This window comes from Sciurus carolinensis, chromosome 1 (genome assembly GCF_902686445.1).
Source record: "Sciurus carolinensis chromosome 1, mSciCar1.2, whole genome shotgun sequence".
In the NCBI taxonomy this organism is placed as follows: Eukaryota; Metazoa; Chordata; class Mammalia; order Rodentia; family Sciuridae; genus Sciurus; species Sciurus carolinensis.
Genome location: NC_062213.1, coordinates 66,727,296 through 66,754,346, shown reverse-complemented (window position 1 = coordinate 66,754,346; position 27,051 = coordinate 66,727,296). Strand labels below are relative to the sequence as shown.

At 38.4% G+C, this 27,051-nt stretch overlaps 1 protein-coding gene across 3 annotated transcripts in view; it reads left to right on the top strand.

Moving 5' to 3' along the window:
- The window catches only part of Prex2 (phosphatidylinositol-3,4,5-trisphosphate dependent Rac exchange factor 2), a 273,671-nt gene that overhangs the window by 99,197 nt on the left and 147,423 nt on the right, over positions 1-27,051 (top strand). For all 3 annotated transcript variants that reach the window (XM_047553955.1, XM_047553962.1, XM_047553971.1), the window contains 5 exons: positions 12,865-13,014; positions 16,161-16,305; positions 19,121-19,221; positions 26,007-26,110; positions 26,827-26,876. In XM_047553955.1, coding sequence (XP_047409911.1) covers positions 12,865-13,014; positions 16,161-16,305; positions 19,121-19,221; positions 26,007-26,110; positions 26,827-26,876 — 550 coding nt within the window. The remainder of the gene's footprint in view (positions 1-12,864; positions 13,015-16,160; positions 16,306-19,120; positions 19,222-26,006; positions 26,111-26,826; positions 26,877-27,051) is intronic.

Sequence of the window (27,051 nt, the reverse complement as noted above, 5' to 3'; positions counted from 1 at the left end):
TGGTTTCTTTGTTCAGTTTTTATTTGGAAGATCTGTCTAGTAGTGTGAGAGGTGTTAAAGTCACCCAGTATAACTGTGTTGTGGTCTATTTGGTTCCTGGGATTGAGAAGGAGTTGTTTGACGTACACAGATGAGCCATTGTTTGGGGCATAAATATTTATGATTGTTATGTCTTGCTGATTTATGCTTCCCTTAATGTCCTTCTTTATCCATTCTAACTTTGTCTTTAAGTCCACTTTATCTCATATGAGGATGAATACCCCTGCTTTTCTTGCTGGGTCCATGTACATGGTATGTTTTTTCCCATCCTTTCACCTTTAGTCTGTGGGTATTCTTTTCTATGAGATGAGTCTCTTGAAAGCAGCGTATTGTTGGGTCTTTCTTTTTAAACCAATCTGCCAGACTGTGTCTTTTGATTGATAAGTTCAGGCCTTTAATATTCAGGGTTATTATTGAAATGTGATTTGTATTCCCGGTCATTTTGGCTTATTTTTGGTTTTCAACTTGACTTGGTTTCTCCTTCGACTGACTTTTCCTTTAGGGTAGTTCCTCCCTTTCCTGACTTACATTGTTGTTTTTCATTTCTTCCTCATGGTATATTTTGTTGAGAATATTCTGGAGTGCGGGCTTTCTATTTGTAAATTCTTTTAGCTTTTGTTTATCATGGAAGGATTTTATTTCGTCGTCAAATCTGAAGGTAAGTTTTGTTGGGTATAAGATTCTTGGTTGGTATCGATGTTCTTTCAGAGCTTGAAAAATGCTGTTCCAGGCTGTTCTAGCTTTTAGGGTCTGGGTTGAGAAATCTGCTGATATCCTTATTGTTTTCCCCCTGAATGTAATTTGATTTTCTTCTTTCACAGCCTTTAAAATTCGGTCTTTATTTTGTATGTTAGGTATTTTAATTATAATGTGCCTTTGTGTGGGTTTGTTGTAATTTTGTGTATTTGGAATCCTATTAGCATCTTGCATTTGATTTTCCATTTTGTTCTTCAGATTTGGGAAATTTTGTGACATTATTTCATTGAATAGATTGTTCATTCCTTTGGTTTATTTCTCTGTGTCTTCTTTAATCCCAATAATTCTTAAATTTGTTCTGTTCATGATATTCCATAATTCTCGTAGATTTTGTTCATGATTTCTTGCCATCTTCTCTGTTTGGTCAGCTTTTTTTCAAGATTAAATATTTTGTCTTCAATGTCTGAGGTTCTGTCTTCCAGGTGTTCTATCCTATTGGTTATGCTTTCTATGGAGTTTTTAATTTGGTTTATTGTTTCCTTCATTTCAAGAATTTCTGTTTGGTATTTTTTTCAGAATCTCTATCTCTTTATCGAAATGATCCTTTGCCTCCCGCATTTGCTCTTTTAACTGTTGATTGGTGTGATCATTCAATGCCTGCATTGAATGATCTCTCTTATCTCATTGTTTGCGTCTTGATCATTTTAACTATGTACATTCTGAACTCTCTTTCAGACATTTCTTCTGCCATGCTGTTATTGGATTTTACTTTTTTTTTGGATGCTATGTTCTAAATTTTATTTTCCCAGCCAGCTTTTTATACAGTAAAATGTAGGCAGTTACACATGTTTTTCCAGAACAGGAAAAGGTCACACGGAGAAAAACAAAAATATTTTGTATGATCGTTACTAGACTAGACAATGAAGTATTCTAATTATTCTAGTAATTGTTTACTTGTTATAACCTATAACTAAACAATAAGACATATTAATATTTAACTGATCATAAAGGTTAAAGCAAGTTAAGTAGGGTTGAATTAAAGTCAGTCGTGTGACTACTGCTGCTGTAGTTAATAAATGCTTGACATTTTAAGCTAACAAATATATGATATCATCTTATACTGTGTGAACTTAACATTGAGGAATGATGCCGTCCAGCGGAGTCAATTTGGTGCGGGCGACAAACGAGTAGTGAGGCTCTTGAATTTGGAACGGTTTATTGTTGATTCAGGAAACCCGGAACCCCGGCGCTCGAGGAGAGCCGGCTTATATCTCCAGGAGGTGAAGGGTAGGGCTGACGCCAATTATGCAAAGATTAGGCGAAGAACTAGCTGTCCAATCATGGCAAAGGTCAAAAGGAGCAGGCACGGTCAGGAGCACTCAGGAACACCTGTACACACGTTGTGTGAGTGGACTTAATTGAATACGGCCAATGATAAATCACCTGGGTGTGCTTATGTTAATCAACCTCTTCACCACCAATGTGATCAAAACAACCTCTGGCTGGTTGCCAGGTACCATCTTGGTGTAGTCCGCATGGCATAGCCCCCAACAGAGGAACACTTTATTTCTTCTGTACCTGTTATTCCTTCCTGATGGGGTTGGAATTATTTGTCTACGTGTTTCAGGTCATCTGAGAGTAGTCAACAGGGGATCGGCAGCTAGAATCTGTTTTTGTATTTTCTCATAGCAATCTTGGTTACTCAGAGTTTCATAGCAAATGACTAAATCTGAAATCACTGTTCCATAAGAAATCTGGTTTTCATGTTCTAACCCTGGTTCTGTTAAGACCCCTATTTTCAGGGAAAACACATAAAATATTAATAGTAAACCTACACATACTAAGCAAGCAAAGAAGGAAAGCCGGCAACCCAAATTCCCAATGAGATGAGACTTTGCAAACATCTTTATTACTCAGCAGAATCCTTGTCAAGCACTGAGGGGAATTTCAGGTGGCGTAACACAAATCAAAAACACCCTAATAGTTCATCTCATTTCAATTAGAATGACTATTACCGTGTCATTGGATTTTATTGATGTAGCATGTAGGTTTGTTTGGGACACTTTCTCCCCTTGTTTTCTCATTTTGGTCATGTATCTTCCCCTTTCCTAGTCTTCAGTAGCCTGAAGTCTTGGAGAAACTTGATGATACGCTGACCCAAAAGTATGCTGCGCCTCTAGGGATGGTGGACTCCACGTGGGGTATATTCTCTGTTAGTTGGCAGAGGCACCTCCACGTGTTGACAGATGGTCAACTGCAAGGGCCCTAGACTGTGGGCTGGGGCCCGACTGGTCTGGTCCTGGCTCTGTGGGCCTTACCTCCCCAGTGGGGAAGTCTCGCCCAAGGACTCTCCTTAGAGTTGTTTTAATTTGCATTTCTCTAATTCCTACAGATGAACTTTTTTCATATATTTGTTGATTGATTATATTATTTTCTTCTGTGAAGTGTCTATTCAGTTCCTTAACCCATTTATTGATTGGGTTCAGTGTTTTTTTTTTTTTTTGGGGGGGGGGTGTTAAGTTTTTTGCGTTCCTGGCGATTAGTGCTCTATTTGAGGTGAAGGTAGTAAAGATTTTCTGCCATTCTGTAGGCTCTTTCTCTTCATGTTCTTGATTGTTTATTTTGCTGTAAAGTGCTTTTAGTTTGACACAATCCCATTTACTGATTCTTGATTTTACTTCTTGTGCTGTAGGAGTCTTCTTGAGGAGATGGGTTCCTGAGCAGTCATGATGGAGAGTTGGGCCTACTTTTTCTTGTATTATGCACAGGGTCTTTGGTCTAATGCCTAAGTCTTTGATCCACTTTGAGTTGAGTTTTGTGCAGAGTGAGAAATAGGGGTTTAATTTCATTCTGTTGCATATGGATTTCCAGTTCTTCCAGCACCATTTGTTGAAGAGGTTATCTTTTCTCCGAGTCACGGCACCAATAAAAGCACCCAGAAACCACTCCAGATGCGGGAACTCACGCAAGAGATTTTATTGAGCGGAGAGGCAGAGTGTTTGCCTGCAGGGTGAATGAGAGAGAGAGAGAGAGAACTAGAACGCACCAGGAGCGAGAACAAGGGAGAGAGGGAAACAATGGCGGTGGAGTCATTTTTAAGCTGTGGTATTTCGTGGGCTACTAACAACGGACCAATGGATGTCGAGGAGGTTTGCGGACTAACAATCTGGACCAATTACTGGCTAGGCGGTTTGTGGGCTGGCAATCTGGGTTGTAAAGTGGTGTGGGGGAGAGAGAATAATGATGGCAACAAAATAGCAGATCTAATGCCAGTAAGATCAATATGAGCAGCACCCAATGCAAACAATATGCAGCCTTAAGCCAAATAGCCTCTATGAAGACGTTTACAGTTTTGTCACAATAAATAGAAATGATGTGTTCGATTATTATCTACAATACAAGCAGTAGGTTTGCAAAAGGGTCTACAGTTTCTAATGATGGACAATGAGAGAACTGGGGTTGTGTAGGATGTGTTGTTTATGAGGCAGGAGGTGAGTATGTAGAGATATTAGATCATAGGAAGAGTGAATGTGGAATCCAAAGAAGTTGGCTGTTAGCAGGAGAAAAGAGAGAAAGCGACTCTGGGGATACAGATCAGTGAGAGGACGATATATAGAGCGAGTTAAAAAGAAAAAGAAAAAAAAGGAAAAGAAAAACTAAAAATAAAAGAATCTAGAACAAAACTGTAATATACTATTCAGATATCCCAGTCCGCAGTAGCCTGATGCATGAAAAATACTTGGTTTCAAAATGTCGGAGATGTGAGGTGGGAAAAGAAAGAAAGAAAAAAAAAAAACTCAAAGGCAAATTGAATAATTGCCTCTGCTGGAGTTCAGTGTCTTCTCTGCTTCCCTTTTCTTCCAATAGGTGGGGTTGTCAGGAGTTTGCTGGATCTCCATCCTCAGGAAGATGAAGGTTACGAGGGTGGGAGGAGTTAGTTTTGGAGGCACAACTCCTAGAGGCAGGGTATAGTAATTGCCAGTCCCTTTTTTAAGACTGCACCCCAGGAATCTCCTTTGGGGTCTACTCGTGTGATGCAGGAGCCTGGTCTTAGCCCCTTATATTGCCTGCGGACCCCACAATTCCTGGTCTCTGATTTTGTCTCCACACTGTATCTCTCCTTCCCCCAGCCTTTCAACTTCCCAATCAGGAACCTCTCTCTCCAGAGGTCTTGAGGGCTGAGTGCTGCGACCTGTGCACCTGTCATGGAGAGCTGTTCTGTATCTGGCACATCAGGATCACGCGTTGAGAGATGCAGGGTGGACACAATGCTGGACCACCCTGGCTGGAGGGGGTTGGGAGACTGGGGTTTTGGGAGCCAGAGAGCCCTGTTGACTTCCAAACTGGTGGAATCAATTGATTGGTGGATGCTGGATTCCAGGCTGGTTGCCTGGTTAAGCTGGGATCAAGATACCCTCACATCCTCTTCCAGTCTACCAATCCTGTGCATAGTTCTCGCCTGCCTCTTCAGCAAGATGGTGGCTATTTTCATACCTATCAGAGAGACCTCAGGTGTAACCAAACCTGCAGGAACTTTGGTGATGGTCTTTCAGTCCCTGGCTGTTGCCCCTAGATAGAAGTGGCTGCGTCCCCAGTTGGTTGCAGTGGTGGTGGCAACCACCACTTCCCATGTTGTCCCATGATGGAAGCTGTGCCAACTAAAGATGGTGATGGCAGCAGCAGAGGTAACCCAAGATGGAGGCAGAGGTGTGCCAAGATGAAGGTGACCGCTTTCCGAGATGGGGCAACGAAAGTGGGCCATGTGATGGTGTTCGGTGGCCTGTTTGGAAATGCAGCGCTGTTGTGGGTGGTGCTGCAGTGGGCGGCTGCCTCCAGACCTTGTCCAGTGTGGAGGCTACCATGTTGAGGGCGCTGTGGTGGCAGCTGCCATTTCCCAAAATGGAAGTGGCTGGGGGAGTGGATGGGGATCCCACGGAGCACAGGAGGTACACCCAGGACAGAGTTACGCCCAGGGTGGTGGTGGTGCTGCTGGTGACGGTGGCACAGAGTGGGGAGCCTGACTACGTACATTTTAAACTCCTTCTTTGTCATTTCTTCTCCTGTTTTGTCATTGGATTCTATTATGGGAGCATCTTGGTTTGTTTGGAGCAACTTGTTCCCTTGTTTCTTCATACTGTTTGAGAGTCTGCTCATCTAGTTGTATGGATCTGAGGCAGTATGGTTTCTACCCCGTAGACTTACAGTGTCCTTGAAAGTTTCAAGTACCTCACTTTTAAGGGGATGACAAATAATAGCTCCTAATGCAAACAATATACAGCCTTAAACCAAATAGCTCCTACTAAGATGTCTAGTTTTGTCACAATAAAAAGAAATGATGTTTTCAATTATTGTCTACAATATAAACAGTAAGTTTGCAAAAGGGTTTACATTTTCAAAAGGTGGACAAAGAGAGTTCGGATGTGGTATAGGATGTGATGTTTATGGGGGAGGAGGAGAAAAGAAGTATAAAATTGTAGGAAGAGTGAAAGAGGGATTAATAGAGTTTGACCATTAGCAGGAGAAAAGAGAGAAAGAGAATCTAGGGAAATGTAAGTGAGAGGAAAAAAAACCACATACATAATATAAAAATATAAAAACAATTTAAAATAGAAAGAGAAAAGCAAAAATAAAAAAAAAATGGCAATATACTATTCAGATATCCCAGTCCTCAGTAAATTGATGCATGAAAAGTACTTGGTTTCAAAAATGGTAGAAATGTGAGAAAAATAAAATATAAATAAAAGAAAAATTTATCTCCACGAAAAATTGAACGATTGTTTCCATTGGAGTTAAAAAGTTTCTCAGATTACCTTCTCAGTAGGCAGATGGGGTTGTCTGGTATAGAATGCTAGCTCCTATCCAGGTGGGTCAGGTTACTAGGGTGAGAAGGTTCATCCTGGAGGCGGAACTACTGGAGGTGGGATCTAGGCTTAAGTATGGTCTGATCTCTTTGCTGGATGCCAATTGGCTGGAGATTTTACGTCAGTCCCATTGCCGATCCAGGCTGGAAGACCGCACCCCAGGAATCTTCTTTGGGTTCCGCCTGTGTGGTGTAGGAGGCTGTTCTTAGCCTGCTACGTCGCTTGTGAACCCCACAATTCCTGGTCTCTGATTCAGTCTCTGAACTCAATCTCTCCTGCTCCTGCCCTTTTGAATCTTCCGAATTCCTGGTCAGGTGCTTCTCTCCAAGCCAGTCCTGGAAGCAGCCGGATTGGAAGGGAAGGAAGAAGCCAGGTGGGTTTCCGCAACCAGTATTCCCCTGTTTAAACCTCTTTCTGTGCTTGATTTTCCCCTGGTCACCTAGGCACACTCGGTCAGGCGGACTGGGTTTGCCAGGCTTGTTTCTTGAGCCAGACTTGGGTCTGCCAGTAATCGGCTTTCCTACCTGTCTGCCGGGCTCCATGTTGTGGCTGCAAAATGGTTCCCTTCGCTGTCCTCTGTGTCCACAGGAGAGATGGTGGCTTCTTTGGTGGCTTCTTTCCTGCTCACGGGTACTGTGCAGCACAGCTGACTGTTTTTGTCGGGCAGTGACTCTGATCTCTAAACTCTGTACCCTGACACACTTCTGTCTTTCTCAGAAAGGGGGTTCCTTTAATTCCTTCCTTACTTCAGTGTGTTTATGGAGGGACTTCTCTGGCTGCCTCTGGCCGATGCGGTGGCTACGGGGTTAGGGATTTTTAGGGATTTTTCCCCATGTTTTATTATATCTGATCCTCTCAGTCCCCAATCTGTTGTTGGTTTTTTTTTTTTTTTTTTTTTTTTTTTTTTTTTTTGGGTTACATTACACAGGGTATTTGGAGGGCTTTCCCGGCTCCTAGACACGGCAAATTGGTGCCGTGTGGCCGTGCCGCGTGGCAGTGCCGCGTGGCGGTGCCACATGGCCGCGTGGCAGTGCCGCGTGGCGGTGCCACATGGCCGCGTGGCGGTGCCGCATGGCAGTGCCTCGTGGCGGTGCCACATGGCCGCGTGGCAGTGCCGTGTGGTGGTGCCACGTGGCCGTGCCACGTGGCCAGCTGTCCTGTCCAGGCTGATCAGAGGGGTTTGGGGGCAGAGGGCCCTTGCCAGGAACCCCCAAACCTCCAGTCAGCCCGCTTTCAGAGCTGGAGAGGGGAAGGGCTTGGGCTAGGGGACTTGTGTGTCATAGTCCTGTTCCACGCCACTGGCCTCCCTGTTAGGTCAGAAATTAGGCAACTGTAGGGGGCAAAGCTGAGCAGCTGGAACAAAGACCAGCCCACCAAAAGGTGACCAGAAAGTTCGCAGCAAGGTGGATGGAAAGTTCCAGTGACCCTTCACACCCACCTGTCACTCAACAGGATCCCCTCCCATCCCAGTCTATAAAAACCCTGGGCAGCCAGGGCCACGTGCTATTTTCTCTGGGTGCCTATATCCCTGGGGTCTGGGAATTTCGCCTGAGAGCCAAATTTCAATAAAGCTTGCTCTGGCCACTTTCTGTTCGATTTTATTTGGCCGCTAACTGTGCCCGCCAAGCCTGCCTAACTTACCTTTGGTCCCGCAGCCGAGCCCACCCGAGCTTACACTGCCCAGCTTGGAGTGAGGGTAACCGGTGGGCACAGGCGTGCTGCCGGTGAACCCACCATTGCTACTTACTCCCCTGTGTCCTGCTTGATTACCACCCCCATCTTTTTCGAGTGTCCAGTTTTAAATTCCGGTAAAGTACCCCCTAATTCCTGATCATTTACCCACCTTACTGAAAAACTGCTCGTCTGCTTTTCTTGGTTCACACCTAGGAGCCACCCAGGAAGCGACCCACTATTCCAGCATCTTCTCACTCTCCTCCATCTTTCTTATTCTTTAAAAGTAAGATTATTTTAAAGAAATAATTCTGCCTTCATTTTTAGCATAAACATCTGAAACCATCTTAAAATATGAAATATTGTGTATAAAATTAAATCTTGTTTCTAAGTGATATTTCAAAAAATATTCAATTTTTCTTTTTATGTGTAGATTTTAAACTGCATAAGAATGTGAACTGCATAATTTTTTTGTCCTTTTTCATTTAAAGTTGTTATCTTACTGATAGTTAAAAGTTTATCTTCATGTCTTATGGCCAAAGAAATGTAGTTTTAAATTGTTGCCTAATGGTTAATTGAGTAAACCAAAATTACCTTAGCAATTATAACATTATCCCATATGCTACATCAAATATGTCATAATAACTTTACAATGTTGAAAAGAGAACTAAGAGCATGATAGTTATTTTCTGATACACTTAAAATTTGAATGTTACTAATCTAGGAGATTAAGAATTCAAAAAGTTTGAGGAATGAGCTACATTTTAGCATTATGAGGAAAAGTCATTTAGAATCTTTGTGTTCACTGTTGCCATAAATAATGTTCTATGCTATTGTGGATGCCAGAAAAAATGTCTGCTATTATTTGATAAAAATCAAAGAATTATTATAAAAATATGTTACACAACATTAAATATTCTGTTCATGAATAAATTGTAATTCAAAAAATTTCATTTAGAAATTTGTATATTTATAGTTATCATTAGAATGAGGACTGACTACATTATGTAGACCCTTGTTTTAAGAAAAATTTTGGCATTTTCTTTTGATTCTTTGTCAATGAATACAATACTTGGTTAGTATTCATTTTATTAAAATGCAAAAGTATTGAAAGGATCCCAGCATGTCCACTGAGATTTCTAGAATATCAGTTTTGGATGAACCCCATCTCATTAAATGAAACTGGCTGCAGTAAGAGTGATAATTTGCAAACTGTATAACTGCAAGCAATTAATGATATGTTCAGTTCCATCCCATGGACTTTTCTGATTTTAAAAGAAATCAGACTATCAGACTTGGATTCTCCACATTTAATCAAGCAATTTTAATTCAGTTTTTGGACACTTTCTATAAAATTAGTATTTTAGATCTATTGAGGCTTATGAATTTCTGTTTTTCATTTGAGAAAATATTTATTATTTAATTAAGAATTAAAAAAAATTCCTAAGAGCAAAGCACTGTTGTGCTTTTCCATAATCTTTGAGTATTCTTTATGGATAAGTTTAGTTCCATTTTTGACTTTGTTGAACAATATGCTATAATTTAAATCATGAAGCTTACATCACTTTATCTTTTGAAGTAAACAGGAAGCAGTAACTTATTTTGTAAAATAATTTGTAATTATTGATAGCATTAAGAAATAGGTATACTACATTTTGAGGCCTGTTATATGTATATGTGTGTGTGGTTTATATATGTGTCTGGGTATAAATATATTTACATGTATATATTTAAATTTACATATAATTTTAAAAATTGGCATAGTGAAAATCAGCATGTATACTTTAAAAAGGAACATTATTTTTTCATTTAAAATTATCTTTTGACTCTAGGGAAGGATCCCTTCTTGCCTCCAGTGGCCACTGACAACCCCTTACTTTTCTTGGCATGTAGCTTCATGACTCCAATATCTGCCTGTGTGTATCTATATGTCCCTCCTCTTCTTAAAAGGACATATTGCTATGGTGTGAAAGTGTGTGATTTGTCTAAAACGCCTGCGAAGCTTTGTCACCAATTAACAATAGTAGCATACAGGGCCTTGTTATGGTTTAGAGATGAGATGTCCCCCCGAAAAAGGAAATAATCTGCAAAAGAGGAGAGGAGGGTGGCTTTATGAGAACCTTATCCTGGAGAAAGTATCCACACTCACAGGACAACCAGGAAAGCAGGAGATGAGACCAGAGTGGTGGGAACATATTAGCACATTGTGGAAAATGTCAGCTAGATTGAATGGGGATGTTACAGGACCCTAGTTTGGCTGCTCACGGCTCATACGGTTCAGTTAAGTGGAGAGATAAGAGATGAAGGCAAGGAAGGAGACTTTATTTGAAAAGCTAGTTGGTTACCAAGATAGAAGTTTCTTACCCACAGTCCCTCTTTCTGGGAAACTAATTCAGGAGTGGTTTATTTTGGCAGTTAGTGGGTATTCCCAGACTGATGGGCACTTTTTCACAGTGCGTGTACAAGACGATGCATACCTAGTCCTAATAATCTAGTTCTGAGTTGGTTTTCAGTTCTGCTAATTTCAAGAATGTTTTCATCAGTGCTCAGCTTCAGGCATAGAAGAATCTCTAAAGCAAGGTCTACACATTTTGACTTGATTCAGTGGCAAGACTCCAAAGACTTTTGAGCTAAATGTGACGTGATGAAAAAAATAGTAAAGAGCCAGCAGGGTAAAAAGAGGGCAGTGACATGACTTGAGTAACCTAGGAGGGGAAGGAAGGAAGACTGGGTTCCAGAGGTAGTTGTTCTAGGGCATAACACCTGTGCATGTTAGGAGCATTGGCTTGATGACTTTGGTGTATGAACTAGTTTTCTCTTGTGCTCTATGGGAGAAATATGTTGCACTGATTTTAAAGTAAGCCCAGCAAGGTGCAGTGGCATATGCAAGTAATTCCAGCTTCTGAGGAGGCTGAGGCTGGAGGATCGTAAGTTTAAGGCCAGCCTCAGCAATTTAGTGAGACCCTGTCTCAAAATAATAATAATAATAAAAAGGGCTATGGATGTAGCTCAGCATGTCAACACCACTGGATTGACTCCCCAGTATCACACACATATACACACAAATAATAAAAGTTCAATGTTTATTACATAAGGCTACTTTGATTTTCTTTATCTAGAGTTATGGTTAAAAGGGTAAAAACCCTGGCAGGATTGTGGGATTTTTTAAAGTGCAGTGCAAGGTTCATTTAGCTAAACGTGGATACTGGTCTTCTAAGGAGACAAGTTATTGGGGGAGTCAGTTGTTAACATGTTCAATCTGAAAATTTTTGAACAATTTTTTTCTACCCGTTTATTATGATTTCTTAGTGGTTCATTTTTGTAGCTATTAAGGAGGGCTTGGAGTATAACTATGAAGTAATAATTTTTATTTTCCCTCTGCCCATTAAAACTTAACTTGACATGTATGATGAGGTTCTGCTACTTTGCAAGGAATGTGAACACAAATCAAATATGTAAAAGGAAGAAGAAAAGTACAAAAATTATAACATCTAATATAATTCTATTCTAACCCAAATGTATATTGAGAGTTTGAAAGACCCACCACTCTGCAACATCATTTGTGTTTTGGGAATTAATAGTCTAAGAGCAGGTCGTGTGTGGTGATTTGGTCTTTAATGAAAGACTCTGGGAATCAGATTATCAGAAACCGAGTGCCAAGAACATCTGCTTCTACTCAGAACTTAACGAAGCAAAATCAACCTTTGAGAGAAAAACCACCAAGCCACCAGTGCTACAGAGTCCTTCTCTAAGCCACCTTTAACCTTTTTCTGACTCCTCTCTTGTCTACTGGACATTGCTGCTCAGTGAATTTCAGGAGAGACAAATGAAAAGGGTCACTTTAATTGCTGCAGATGCTGACACAGTCCTCTGTACCCCATTATTCTATCTTGGAATCTTTGTTTCACAGTGGCCTCCACTTTGCCACTGAAGTTTTCTTACAAGTTTTGTCACTGTTCTCTATCTGTAGTCAGAGAGCTGCCATAGAGAGCTTGTTGGGGACATTTGCAAATCCACCTTAGCAGTTTAGCTGAAGTTATGGTAAGATAGAAAATAAAACAATTCAGTGTGGTCTTCAAGGAAATTTTATCTTTTTGTGAGTCTTTGTTCATGAGAATGATATGAGATAATGTGATTTTTAAAGAATACGTTTTAACTACATGCCATGATAGTGGTTTGGTATTTGTGTGTTTCCATTGTATTCAGCTCTGGTAAATACTCTTGTGTTCCATTGACAATTCTTATTTTTCCTGTGCTGTTTCTTAAATAATAGAGGATTGTTCTCTAGCTATAGACTGTCCCTGAAATCTTTTATTGCTTTAGAAACTTTAACAATATTTTTGGACCTAGAGCAAATGAATATTAATTAGTTTGTAGTGCTTAATTTCATTTAATATGTTATGAATTAGAAAAGTTGCATAGTTGAGCACTGCATCCAACATATAACTATTTCTTTATTTTTTTTAAATATTCATACAAAAACAAAAATATCTTTAAGAATTCTGTGGTTTTGAAACTTTCATGAATCGAATGATCATGTTGATGTGATATTGTATATTATGTGTTGCTCATGGGCTTTTTGCACATTAATTTCCAGCTGACTTCCATAGCAGTGGACACATTGTTGTTAATGGTTGGAAGATACATAACACAGCAAAAAATAAGTGGTTTGTGTGCATGGCAAAAACACCTGAAGAAAAGCACGAGTGGTTTGAAGCTATTTTGAAAGAAAGAGAACGACGAAAAGGTGGGTAAATGAATTGGGTACTGTGATTTTTGTGCGTGTAAAGAGTCTAACTTGGCACCAGAGCAGATAACAGGAAAAAGCTATGAGAATGTGGACTGGCAAATAATGTTCACTTTAATTTGCTATGTGATGTAAGGTCCACCCTAAAATATTTTTGGATCATTAACAATATTGTTAATAACATAAAAGAGAAACTTTATAAAGTTAGCAATGTAATTATGGTATAGATGACAATGTCTTTTAGTTTCACTTATTTTAAAAGTTGTTCGGTTACTTGGCATGTTATTCTTGCTGCCTCTAAAGCAGATCACAAAGTTTTCCTTTAACCAGACTTCAATAATATATATCAGTGAAGACTGGGGATATACCTGAGTTGTAGAACACCAGCCTAGCATGTGTGAGATCATGGATTTGATTTCCAGCATCTAAAAAGAACACACACCCACACACACACACACCCACGAACACACAGAAGACTTCTCTGGTTTCAGATATTTCCCCTTGAACATACGAAGTATTCGTAGTATATATCTAAAAATTTCTGAAGCATTTTCAAATCCTTATTCCTTTGATTGATCATGGATGAAGAACCCAACAGAAAATTGTAAAAGATACAGATGCATAACTGACTCTAAGATTTGCTGAATGTAGCAATCAGTTCAAGTAGAAAAGCAAATAAATTCAAAGGAGAACTGAATTTTTCATCAAGTTGAAACTTTAAAAAAAATTCTTCTAGAATAACTATGATACACCCAAGACCAAATCTTGAAAGCAAAAGGGTGAAAAAAAAAAATTAAAAACCACATTTTATAAAATTATTATACAAAATTAGGCTCTGTTCCTGTGGTATTATTCACTATTTTTGGTAAATGTTAAAGGCTCCTGTATTGTAAGAAATTAAATTCTAGTAGGTATTTTTGTAGCTTGGAAGACTAAAAATAATTGAAATGTTTCTTATGTAACAGTCCTTTCTCCGGCCTATCTGCTGATTAAGTGTTGCTGGTCCCAGCATTTCAGCTTTGGCACTAGCTGCTAAATAGATTCCTTTCTTGGGTTATCTATTCCCAGTAGATTAACTTCCACTTTATACTGCCAGTTTCCCAATCTTCATGTCCAGCCTTGTCCTCTGTCCCGGGCTCCATACTTGTGCATTTTACTGACCCCTGGATTCCACTCAACACTCTGAGCACTGACGGACTCCTTATTGCTTGAATGCCTTTGTCCAGCAAGCATCCCATTTCCATCTTCTTCCTCTCATCAAACCTTGGAACATCCTGATTTCTTCTCCCTCCTTTACACCTACATTTAATCAGTTGCTGTGACCTATCATTGCCACCTGTTTCTCAATTTCATCTTTTTTGCCCTAGAGTCCCTTATTGTTTACAGGGTCTTAAACTTGCTTAAACTTTCAGTTTCCTCTGAATAGGCTCTGTATTAGTCAGCTTTTGGTTGCCGTAACCAAAATACCTACAAGAACAACTTGAAGAGGAGGAAAAGTTTATTTTGGGCTCAAGGTTTCAGAGATTCAGTCCAGAGTCAGCTATCTCCATTGCTTTCATTCAGCCTAAGGTGAGACAGAATATCATAGTTAAAAGGTGTGGCAGGGGAAAGTTGCTGGTCCCAGCATTTCAGCTTTGGCACTAGCTGCTAAATAGATTCCTTTCTTGGGTTATCTATTCCCAGTAGATTTGGAAAGCAGAGGGTGGGGGAGACAAAATTAATCAGACAGAGACAGAACTGAAGAGCTAAGGCTAAGTTATAGCCTTTGAGAGCAACAACCTCAGTGACCTACTTCTACCAGCCATGGCCCCACCTGCCTATAGTTACCACCCAGTAGTTCATTCCAGTTATTAATCCATCAAATTTATTAATCTACGTATGAGGTTACAGCTCTCATAATCCAGATTTTTCCTAAAATCCCCATCCTTGAACCTTGCCACATTGGGAAATATGCTTTCAACACATGACCTTTGTGCGGGTACATTCCAGATTCAAGTCATAACATTCTTCCACTTTGTAAATCGACTCCATGTTGTCCTTTGAACTTTGTTTCCAAAGCAACAAAATTTCTTTCCTACACTCCCCTGCCTTTCCTTTCCTGATATTTAAAATACTTAGATGTTTCCCCCTCTTTTAAGTTGAAACTGTAAGCACTGTGCTTAACCCACCAGCACATCTCCTTGCCTTCTTGCCTAAAACCCAGAACTCCAGGGCCTCTGTGTTGCTTGACATCAGTTAGCTCTTGCAAATACTTTCTCTTTGTGTACAAATACCTGTTTGTAATGGTGCATTTAAACGTGGCCCTTCTGTAAAAGATTTCTTAACATTTCCCACGTAGAGATGTGGTATATTCCTCAATATTCCTCTATTGTATCACACTTTCCCCCTCAAGAGGATGCCTAGGGCCTCCCTGCTTGGTATTGCTGCTCTTATCTGTAGCTCTCACTTCCCTATATTCATTTGAGGCGTGATTGTACAAAGGTGCTCTATGCTCTGAGAATCTTACCTCTCCCTAGCATACCATGAGCTTCTTGAAAACTGCCCTATCTTACAGAGCTCTGTATTTTGTGGCTATTTCACGCTATGACTAAATGACCCAACCAGCACATCTGTAGAGGAGGAAAAGTTTATTGAGGGCTCATGGTTTCAGAGTTCTTAGTCCATGAAGGCTGGGTCCATTCCTCAGGGCTAGAGGTGAGGCTGAGCATCATGGTGGGAGAAGGAAGTGGGGGAAGCAGCTTACATCATGATGATCAGGAAGCAGAAAGAGAGAGAGAGAGAGAGAGAGAGAGAGAGAGAGAGAGACTTCACTCACCAGATACAAATATATATACTCCAAAGTCAAGCCCCAATTCCTGCCTCCTCCACCTATACCCTACCTGCCTCTATTTACCACTCAGTTAATCCCATCAGGGATTAATTCACTGATTAGGTTAAGACTTTCAAAACCCAATCATTTCTCCTCTGAACCTTCTTGCATTGCATTGTCTCACATATGAGCTTTTGGGGACACCTCAGATCCAAACCATAATAGTATCCATACTCTCCAGCACATGGTAGACACATAATAAATGCTTGTGAAGCTAATGAATGAAGAGACTTTTTCAATTAAATGTCCTTTGTCTTTTTTTTTTTTTAATATATAGGTTTAAAATTAGGAATGGAGCAAGACACCTGGGTTATGATCTCTGAACAGGGTGAGAAACTCTATAAAATGATGTGCAAACAAGGAAATCTGATCAAAGACAGAAAAAGAAAATTGACAACATTCCCTAAATGCTTCCTTGGAAGGTAGGGTTGGTAACCTCGCTGCTCACATTCCTTTCGTGTTTACTACCTCACATATTAACTTTCCTTTACTTTTTCTTTCTTTTTAAAAAATATTACCTAAGCATTTTTGAATATTTCTTTATGATTCACTTTTTCCTGGACCATGGCCAGATAAGGGGATGGAAAAGAGAGCCAGGAACCTGACTAGATAACTTAAAAGCGTCCATCTATTCATCTATGACTTCAGTAGTTTCTGATATGTTCTCATGTTCTGAGAGTCAAGTAGAGATTGGAGCCAGGCAGGGAGTAGCCTGAGAGCTGATGTACTTGTAGGGGACAGGATGGTGTGTCTGACATGGAAAGGTACACAGGGCCTGAAAGTCAGAGTTGACAGTGCATCCAGATTAGGGAATACAGAAGAGCTGAAGGCAAACAGTCCAAAATCCCAATCAATTTGGAATTTAGACAGCTGGGTTCAGGGTGAAGGGGAATAGATGAAGAGTCTAAACTAGTGAGTCATGTGAGGGGCCAGGCACCATCAACAATGTCATTTGTTTTCTGCAGACAGCGTTTAGTGGGATTCTCCAGTTTAATCAGTGCAAAAGCAGTGAGAAGGAGACCATCTTCAGGTAGCTCTCCGTAGGCTAGACTCTGTGCTGGCCTCTTTCTCTGTACATAATTTCTAATAGCCTAATACATACCTGGGAGGTAAATGTCTTTATACTTTTTTAAAGATGCAGGATCAGGAAGCTTAGTAAGTTCCTATGGTTTTTCAGTGTTGAGTTCATTAATGTAGACTGAAATAGTAGTTCAAAGCACAGATTTCAGTCATGCTTTTTCAGTTCAAATCCTGGTGCATTCACTGACTAGTCATGTGATTCGGGAAAGTTAAGTTTCTGTTTCCTCTGGATACATGGAGGTGATCGTAGTGCTTACCTGCAATGCCCATCAGCCTGTCTTTTAAACTAGTGTGGGGACATACAACACAACCATAGCCATATCTGTCCCCTACCCCAAATCAGGAAAATATAGTCTCTTCCTGCAGAGTACCCTGGACTTTCTCCAGGGAGAATGGTCCTCAGAGAAGGCCATACAACTGTCCTCAATGGCATAGCTCCTGGCTGCCATGCTCTCTTGTCAGTCCCTCAGGTGACAACTCTTGTTGAAAGAGCAGAGCAGATCTAGAAGTCCTGTGCAGCAAAAGGATAGTGTCCCTTGTAACCACTCCATGGGTATTAACTCCCAAAGTCCCCACAAGCATATGTCCACTTGCAAAACAGTCACTTTGTGCTATGACTTCCTACCAGATTTTAATAGACATGCAATTGAACCATTAGGAATCATTTTTATCATAGCACTGCTGACACTATACCTTCACCAGGTGAGCAGGTGTCTAGGAGGACAAAGCTAGAAAGTTAGTGCAGGTCAAATTTGTTTTTACTACAGGAGAGAGGGTTTTGCTGACCCTTAACTCACACTATCTCATATATTGCTCATTAATAGTTCTGATGATATATGAAGCATTCTTCAGAGCACCTGATGCATGGGATAGACTTAGTAAATGTTTAGCTCTGGCTTTTCCCTAAAAGCAATCCATTTCGGCCAATTTTCAGATCTTTCCTGAGTGGGCCATGATCCTTTAGTATAGTGTTGTTGGAATCTTCTTGGTTCTGAGTAGGTCCCTTGACAAAGCCACTCCTTAACTTCCTTTCTGACCTCCTTTCCATTTCCAAAAATAACATTCCCAATGTATAGCAGTATTTTAATGGGCTCTTTCTCTCCTTTAAATTTGACATTTTCAGGATCCTGGTGATTTCAGAATGGAGAATTACAGGTTAGCTACATGACAGCCATTTCAACTCACCTGTTAGTCACTGATAAGAACTCATGGTGTGGTAGACACCATGCTGACGTACACCATCTCATTGAATCATCTGATGGCACTATCACATTGATATCTTGTGTTATGATGGTAAAACAGATTGAGAGCTAATCGACTAACCCAAGATCACATAGCTGATAGAAGGAGAAACAGGATTTGAATTCAGTTTGTCCTGTTGCAAAATACATGATCTCAACCATTATAGTTTACCTTCTCATATCTTCGTTTTATTTTTCTTCTTTTATTTCTCTTATTCCTTCTTTTTCTTATTTGTGGCCTTTCTTTTGGATGGTTCTTATTTAACAAGAGAATTGAAAGCACTTTAACAACTTTTTCTGCCTTAAAGTGTATTTCTTAGACTAGACAGTTTATTTTTAGAATTTCCTGTCTCTGGATTATTTGAAGCATTTGTGTTGCTTTTGGTTTAGAAATAAATGGAAAATAATTTCCTGATGCTTTCTAAAGGTTTGACTCTCTGACCTCTGTGTAAAAAAAGGTAGACGTCTTGAAACAAATTCATTAGTATGTCAAAGTTTCAATGTTAGTTTTAAAAGAAAATGACCATGAAAATACTTTTATTTGTAAAATGCCTGTGTATTTAGTATTCTTTTAATGATAGCACATGATCATTTGCCTTTATTTGGACAGTAGCCTTATAATTAAGGCTACTCTAAGATTTTACTTTGGATTTATGAGGGACCTCAAGAATTTGAATAGTTTATTAAGTATAGTTTAGGAGAGTCTCAGTGTGTGGACCTGGGTTTTCTAGAATAAAGTCCACTTTCTATGACTGCAAGTCTTACATATGTGAAAAAACATCCGCTGACATGGTATTGCCAGTATCCCTTTATACTTTGAGACTCCTTTCATAGTTGTTTCATGACTGCATGGTACAGATAGAATTCCTGGGAGGGAAATGAACTGTTCTACTTTTTTTCTTGCTTTCTGTTACAGTGAATTTGTGTCATGGTTGTTGGAAATTGGAGAGATTCACAGGCCTGAAGAAGGAGTTCACTTGGGACAAGCATTATTAGAAAATGGAATCATCCACCATGGTGATTATTTTATGAATTTAATTACTTAAAATTCAAATACTTACTTAATCTTAATCTGTTTATTTACAAATTGCCTATCTCTTCATCCCATGGATCAGTTTATAATTTTCCACATTTTAGGAAACTTATGTTTTCCTCAGCATTTTCAGCTCCTAATGTGAGTAGAATAGTGAGTGTGGATTGATGGTGAGGTGGGTTTATGAAGTGTGGGTTTATGGTAATACAGTTGGTAACCTTAAATGAACACCTACCACATAGGCAAAGTCGTAATACAGATAGGAGCTGTGGGATTATGGAGTAAGAGATGGCTTGTTCTAACGGAAGTATGTTGCATTTGTTACCATTTGTTTAAGTTGTAAATTGATTACAAGTTAATACAAAATAGAACAAAATGTTAGTCTTGATCAAATTACCCACCCAATCTTAGGTACCACTTTCTTCAAATAATACAGTTTTGAAATGAAAGTACTAAATACATTTTGAATTAAATTAATTTTGTAAGTCCACATGCAAGAATCCTTCAAATATCTAAATTATGAGAACTGAAGTTTTTGTACAATGATATCCATAATCTGATTAAGTCTTTGAGAGATATAGTACCATTTATTTATTTATATATGTATGTGGGTATGTATGTATGTTTGTTAGGGATTGAACCCAGGGCCTCATGTATGACAGGCAAATGTTGTATCTTGAGCTACACTCCCAGCCCCAGCACTGATTTCTTTCTATTAATATAGTTCCACTTGTTAAATTTGATTTTAGTGGTCTGGGCTTTTACTATTATCAGGATTTGATCAGTTGTAATACACTGAATTTTTGTGATGAGAAACTTTTTTTTAAAGTCTCTGATTACTCCAAACTGGGGGTAAAAGAACATATTAAGCAATTTCACATTAATAGAGTAATTCTATTAGACGGAAGTTATGAGGCAAATGTGCTAGTTTCATTAGTATGTAGTTCCAGCTGCATTTTAGTGAAAATAGAATCCCGAAAATAAAGTTGAATGAACCATCTGTTATAAGAGAGCAAGCAAAAAAATAAAAAAGTTGACTGTTATTGTTATTCACTGGGCAAATATCATTGAGAATTTGATCAGGGGCAATACCCTACTATAGCAGTAATTCTTCGGTTCAGGTAGTATGTGCTTTTTCCATAGTATGCTGTTAATATGTATCTTGTTTGACTTTAGTATTGACAGCATAAATGCTTATGTGAGAATTCAGAGACTTCATTTGTTAAATCCTATAGTGTGCTGAAGTAGGCTCATAGAAGCTTCTGAGAGCTGATAATTGAATTAAAATTATTTTGCAAGTTGGTTGGTTGTGAAGAACAATTATTCGGCCTTTGGTTTTGGGGAATTGGCTTATTTCACTTAGCACAATATTCTCCAATTCCATCCATTTATCTGCAAATGCCATAATATTATTCTTCTTTATGACTGAATAATATTCCATTGTGTATATATATACCAGTTTCTTTATTCATTCATCTGTTGAAGGGCATCTAGGTTGGTTCCACAATCTAGCTATTGTGAATTGAGTTGCTATAAACATTGATGTGCCTGTGTTACTGTAGTATGCTAATTTTAAGTCTTTTGGATATAAACCGAGGAGTGAGATCCTGTATGATTACATGAATGGTATGAATCTACATCGTGCACAATCATAGAAACAAAAAAATCCCATTTGTGTACAATGAATCAAAATGCAGTCTGTAAAAATACAAAAAGAAAACTATTAATAACATTGAAATGATATAAACCTTTACATGAGTTATAAGAAAAGGTGATACATTCATGAAAGTTTTAAACACTTCCTAATTATTTCACTTCATTTTACTGTTACCTGTGCTTCTGAGGGTATTTATTATTGAGATTATTATTTCTGTGTGGTGGAAATATGCTGTAATGGTGGGACACTTGTAATTAATCCTGTGTTCAGTAACTGTTAAGTTGGTAGCTTGATGTTGCCTAGAGTGAGAGTGTTTATATCACAGAAATTAGCATATACTACAAATCAGAGGTCCTTCTTCCCCACTTTCCTCTACCTCTTTGTACCTACCTGGTTCTCTCAGAGTTGTTGAAAAGATTGCATTAAGCAAGATGGCCTAAACTCTTCCCTGTTAGTTAATGATTTTTCATGCTTAAGAATTTGGGATAGTGGATTTGAATGTGTTTTTCCAAGTCTTCAGTGTTTTTCCAAGGCAGTGTCTAAGATTTGCAGAGTAACTCAGGGCTAGACTATCAGAGTCACAAGCATTTGCCTTACAGCTGAACCCTCCCTTATCAATGAGTTCAACTATCACTTGTTTTATTGTGGTGAGAGACATTTGGGCTCAGCATTTCCTTGAAATTTGGAATATCAAGACAATCATTTATTTCAGTGAATATTAAGGGGTAAAAATAAGATTAGACTACATAGGAGAAATAAATTATTGATCTTGAAACATTCTATAAAATTTCAAAATATTTCTCTTAATTTTAATTTTTTAATGTGTATGTTTTACTTTATGGCTTATCCTGGGAAAAAAGATTCCAAAAGACTGTATTATCTGTTTTTGGGATGGCAACACTCTTGGTTCAATTTTATGGCCATATGCCACAAAGTTAGGTGGGCTGTGTAAAAATGTGTGTGTGTGTTTGGGTGTGTGTGTTTGTGCATATGCATACACGTGCACTGCGCGTGTGTTTACTAATAAACTTTTAATATTCTACTGGTTTCATCAAATGTAGTTAATGAGAATTAATTTTGACAATTTTTTTCTCTCCTTTCAGTATTTCTAGCAAAAAATAGGGGTCGAAGTCTCCTGAAAGTATAGGTCATGGCAGCAAATGATTTCTTTTTCAAATGTGGCGTTCCCCATAATGAAAATATTTAAATGTAAACCTTTTTTTTTGTGGTACTGGGGATCGAACTCAGGGCCTTGTGCTTGCAAGGCAAGCTCTCTACCAGCTGAGCCTTAAATGTGAACTACTCCCCAGCCCCTTAAATGTAAACCTTTGAACTGATTTTAAGCTTTTATTTTCTAAAACAGTCACTTAAAAAATTTTACAGTCTATAAAATAACTTAGCCTGGAAAAGAGAAAACCTGAGAGGAGGTTTAATGTGAGTCCTTTATTCCATGGCTTTACTGAGTTATAATTGACAAATAAGGATTATATGTAATTAAGATATACAACATGATCTTTCAATAAAGTATGAAATGATCACCAATCTAGTTAGTGAACATATCCATTCCCTCACATAGTTGTTTTTTTTTTTTGTTTGTTTGTTTGTTTGTTTTTTGTGGTGGAAGCATTTAACATCTATTCCCTAAACAATTTTCAAGTGTACAATCCATTGTGACATTTTCTGTTTATCCACTGGTGGACACTTAGGTTGATTACATATCTTGGCTGTTCTGAGTAATGCTGCAGTGAACATGGGTGTGCAGATATCTGTTTGCATACTGATTTCAGTTCTTTTGATTCTATTTCCACAAGTGATACTGCAGGCTCTTAATGATTCTATTTTTAATTTCTTAAGGATTCTCCATGCTGTTTTCCTTAAGTTGTACTAACTTAATCCCCACCAGCAATGTACAATAATTCCCTTTTTTGCATATGCTCCTCAACACTTCTAGTATGTCATTTTGATAATTGCCATCCTAAGAGATGTGAGGTGTTATTGTTGTGGCTTCGATTTGCATTTCCCTGATGACTAGAGCACCTTTTCATGTGTCTGTTGGCCATCTGATTTTCTTCTTTTGAGAAGTACCTATTTAGATCCTTTGTCCATATTTCAGTGACTTCAAAACGAACCACAAAGCTACAGTAATCAAAACATCAAAGCACTCACATAAAAAGAGATAAGAAATCAATGGAACATAGCAGAGATCTCAGAAATATCCCAAACATCTATAGTCAATTTATCTCCAAAACAGTTACCAGGAATGCACAATAGAAAAAGGGAGAGTATTTGTAATGTGGCATTGAGGTAAATGAGTTCCTTAATATGTCTTAGAATTTAGCCCTCTAATTGGATATTTAGTTTGCAAATACTTTTTCCCATTCCATATATTTCCTTTTCATTTTGTGAATTATTTTACTTGCTGTGCAGAAGCTTTTTAGTTTGATATGGTCCCATTAATTGATTTTTGCTTTTACTGCATGCACTTTCGGTGTCATATGCAATCAGTCATTGACCAGCCCAATGTCAAGAAGCTCTTTTATTAATCTTTTTACTGTTTTTTGTTTTTTTTAACAGTGTCATATCTTTAAATCTTTACTCCATTTCCAGATGATTTTGGGTATAGAGTGAGATAAGGGTCCACTTTCACTCTTCTGCATGTGGATATATAGTTTTACCAGTACCACTTTTTAAAGAGACTGTCTGTTTTAGTCAGCTTTTCATTGCTGTGACCAAAAATGTCTGAAGAGAGCAACTTAGAGGAGGAAAAGTTCACTGGGGTTCATGGTTCAGAGTCTCTGTTGCTCTGGGCCCAAGGTGAGACAGACATCATGCATGGCAGAAGGATGTGATGGAGGGAAACTGCTTTCTTCATGACCTGGTCAGAAAGCAGAGAAAGAGGGAAGGGGTCGGGGGGAAGAAGAACCCCACCAGGGCATGCCCCCAGTGACCCACCTCCTTCAACCATGCCCCACATGCCTAGAGTCCATTCAAACTAGAATGGACTGATCAGGTTACCACTCTCATGGTCAGGTCATTTTACCTCCAGACTTGTCCTGCATCAACACCGAACTTTGGGCTCATACCTCACATTCATGTCATTACTCTCCCTTTTTCTATTGTGCATTCCTGGTAACTGTTTTGGAGATAAATTGACTATAGATGTTTGGGATATTTCTGAGATCTCTGCTATGTTCCATTGATTTCTTATCTCTTTTTATGTGAGTGCTTTGATGTTTTGATTACTGTAGCTTTGTGGTTCGTTTTGAAGTCAGGTAGTGTGTTACATTCAGCTTTGTTCTTTTTGCTGTTAAGGGTCTTTTATGATTCCATTGAAGTTTTAAGTTTTTTTTATGTCCATGAAATATGCCCTTGGAATTTTAATAGGGGTTGTAGTCAATCTGTAGGTTTCTTTGGGTAATATGGACATAATAATAATTTTTCCTGTTTATGAACACAGTATGTCTTTGAACTTATTGGTGTCTTCGATTTCTTTCATTAGTGTTTTCTAGTTTTCAGTATACAGGTCTTTTCATCTTCTTCATCAGACTTATTCTTAAGTGTTGTGTTTGATTTTTTGAGTACTAGTATAAATATGATTGTTTCCTTAAGTTCTTTTTGGATAGTTCATTGTTAGCATATGATTCTTGCTATCCTGTTGGATTTGATTTAATAGTGTTTTATTGAGGGATTTTGCATTTATGTTCATAGAAGATGTTGGTCCATAATTTTATTTTCTTGTAGTGTCCTTGTCTGTTCTTGTAAAATGAGTTTGGACATAATCCTTTTTCTTCTGTGTTTTAGAAGAGTTCGAGAAGAATTTGCATCAATTCTTTAGAAGTTTGTTAGAATTTGCCAGTGAAATCATCAGGTTCTGGCTGTAAGCAAAAATAACCAATGCAGTCTTGGCACCATTATGAAAACACACATAACTGGGACAGAAGCAGACCTCAGATAGATCAGCCAGCTTCACTTTCTTTTGCAGTGGGGTCAATCAGTGAGGCACTGGGGGCTCATTTTCTGGGTAAGAAACTGGCCACTGGCTACAAAGGGGTTCTGAGTTTTATAGTTTACTACGAGGGTGGTTTAATTATTGGAGACTGAAGCAGGATGTGTTAGTTTGGACAGTTAAGAAAAAAGTTGTAAAAAGCCCAAAATTCATTGTCATTGGGAAAAGCCTAGAACTCCGTATTTGGTGCTTATCCTCTTTCTCTGGGATTCATTGTTTCCCAGAACTTCACTATTTGCTTTTCTCCTTCCAGGACTCATCAGCAGTGGGAAAGGGTAAAAATCCAGGGTCCAGCATTTCAGTTTCCACCTCCTCCCTTCAGGACCCATTTTTGTTGGGAAGGGATGGATGTTTGCTTTTGGTGGAGATGCTGGAGATCGAACCCAGGAAGAGATGAAAGTTTGCTTTTTTCCTCTTGGGGCTCATTGTTATTGGGAGAGGATTTCCTGGGAGAAGATTAATGATTGCTTTCCTCCTCCATCTTCCTCTGGATCAGACAGTTTTGGGGGTTGTCATTTCCTTGTCCTGGGGATTGTCATTTTCCTTATCCTTCACTGTGAATAGGTTTTAGGAATATGACGGTCTTATCCTCAGGATGGTAGTGAAGGATGACCACTCTCATTTTCCACTGAGACAAAACATTTTAAGTGATTGGTAAGAAAAGCATTTCTTAGTGTAACTGGTAAGAAAAGCATTTCTTAGTGTAAGAACTTAAAATTTTGGAATCAGCGGCCTATTGAAATTATTTAATCTACTCTGGAGGTCTGGTTAAGATCGGTATATGTGTGGTCTTGGCCTGATCAGTGTGATAAGACTGATAACTGCTAAAATTCAATTCCAAGACTGAGAATCAGATCGTAATTCCAAATATGAGTATCTGCTCTTTGAAAGTCACTTTGTGTTCAGTTTTGTATTATTGTAAAGAAATGTAAGACATAGTCTTGTGCAGTCACATAAATTTAGATATATACTCTATATATTTATACACACATATGTATGTGTATTAGTTTTTGTCGAAGTTTCAGTATTTGGTAATATGTGTTTCAAGAATGTTTTTTGGTCTTTTAAATTGTCACCATTTTAATGTATTGTTCCTATGTTCTTAGTTACTGATAAACATCAATTCAAGCCAGAGCAGATGTTATATAGATTTCGCTATGATGATGGTACGTTTTTTCCAAGAAATGAGATGCAGGATGTGATTTCAAAGGTAATGCTCTCTGCCACAATCTCTTCAGTAGCAGAATTCATGTTGTCATGCTAGGGAAAGATAAAAAGCCATTGAGAGACTTAAAAATAATTTCTTCTATCATAGAAAATTTAAAATTCCACACACAAACAAGCCTCTTTATTTCTTTTAGTAATTTAAAAATTCTAATGTTAGATCATGACTTTGTTTTCTTATGTAGTTTAAAATGGAAGTAGTGCTATTACTTCATTCAGAAGCATGAATAGTATTCATATCTGTTGAAAACTGTTTTACACGTAGCAACATGTGGTCATGGTACCTGAATAAATTCAAGAAATATAGGTATCAAAATAAATAAAATACCATTTTTAATTATATATGTGACACAATGTGTACTGACCTTCAGTGAACACATTTTCCAGTTTTATTTACTGTAGAGATTTACTTCCTGATTTTGTCTTGAAAATTTTATACTTTTTTAAGAAAAAGAATTTAGAAAAACCTTTGTAGAGTGTATAATGTATATGATAAATTCAGAGCACAATTGAGTCCTATTATTTAATGACTTGAAACATTATTTTTGGATTTAGCATAACATTGGAATAATTTTTACATTTGTTGAAATTGGTGTAGTGATTGAAGGATATTGACAGTGAATTTGCTTGTTCTTTCAATACCGTGTTGACATGTCCCTTGAAGGATCTCACTTGCTTTTAACATGTCTTTATTTTTCATAGGGCGTAAGATTATATTGTCGTCTTCATAGTTTGTTTACTCCAGTGATAAGGTAAGTCTGGTTTCTGTGTTTCAGGAATCTTAAATAGAAATATTTATATTGCATATTAGAACTTAGTTTGTCTTCTTCTGAAAATGAAAATTTTACTATTTAGTATTTTAAGGAATCATTTATCTTAACGTATACCTCAGTTTTTCTGATTCTATACAGTGTCTTACTCTTTTTT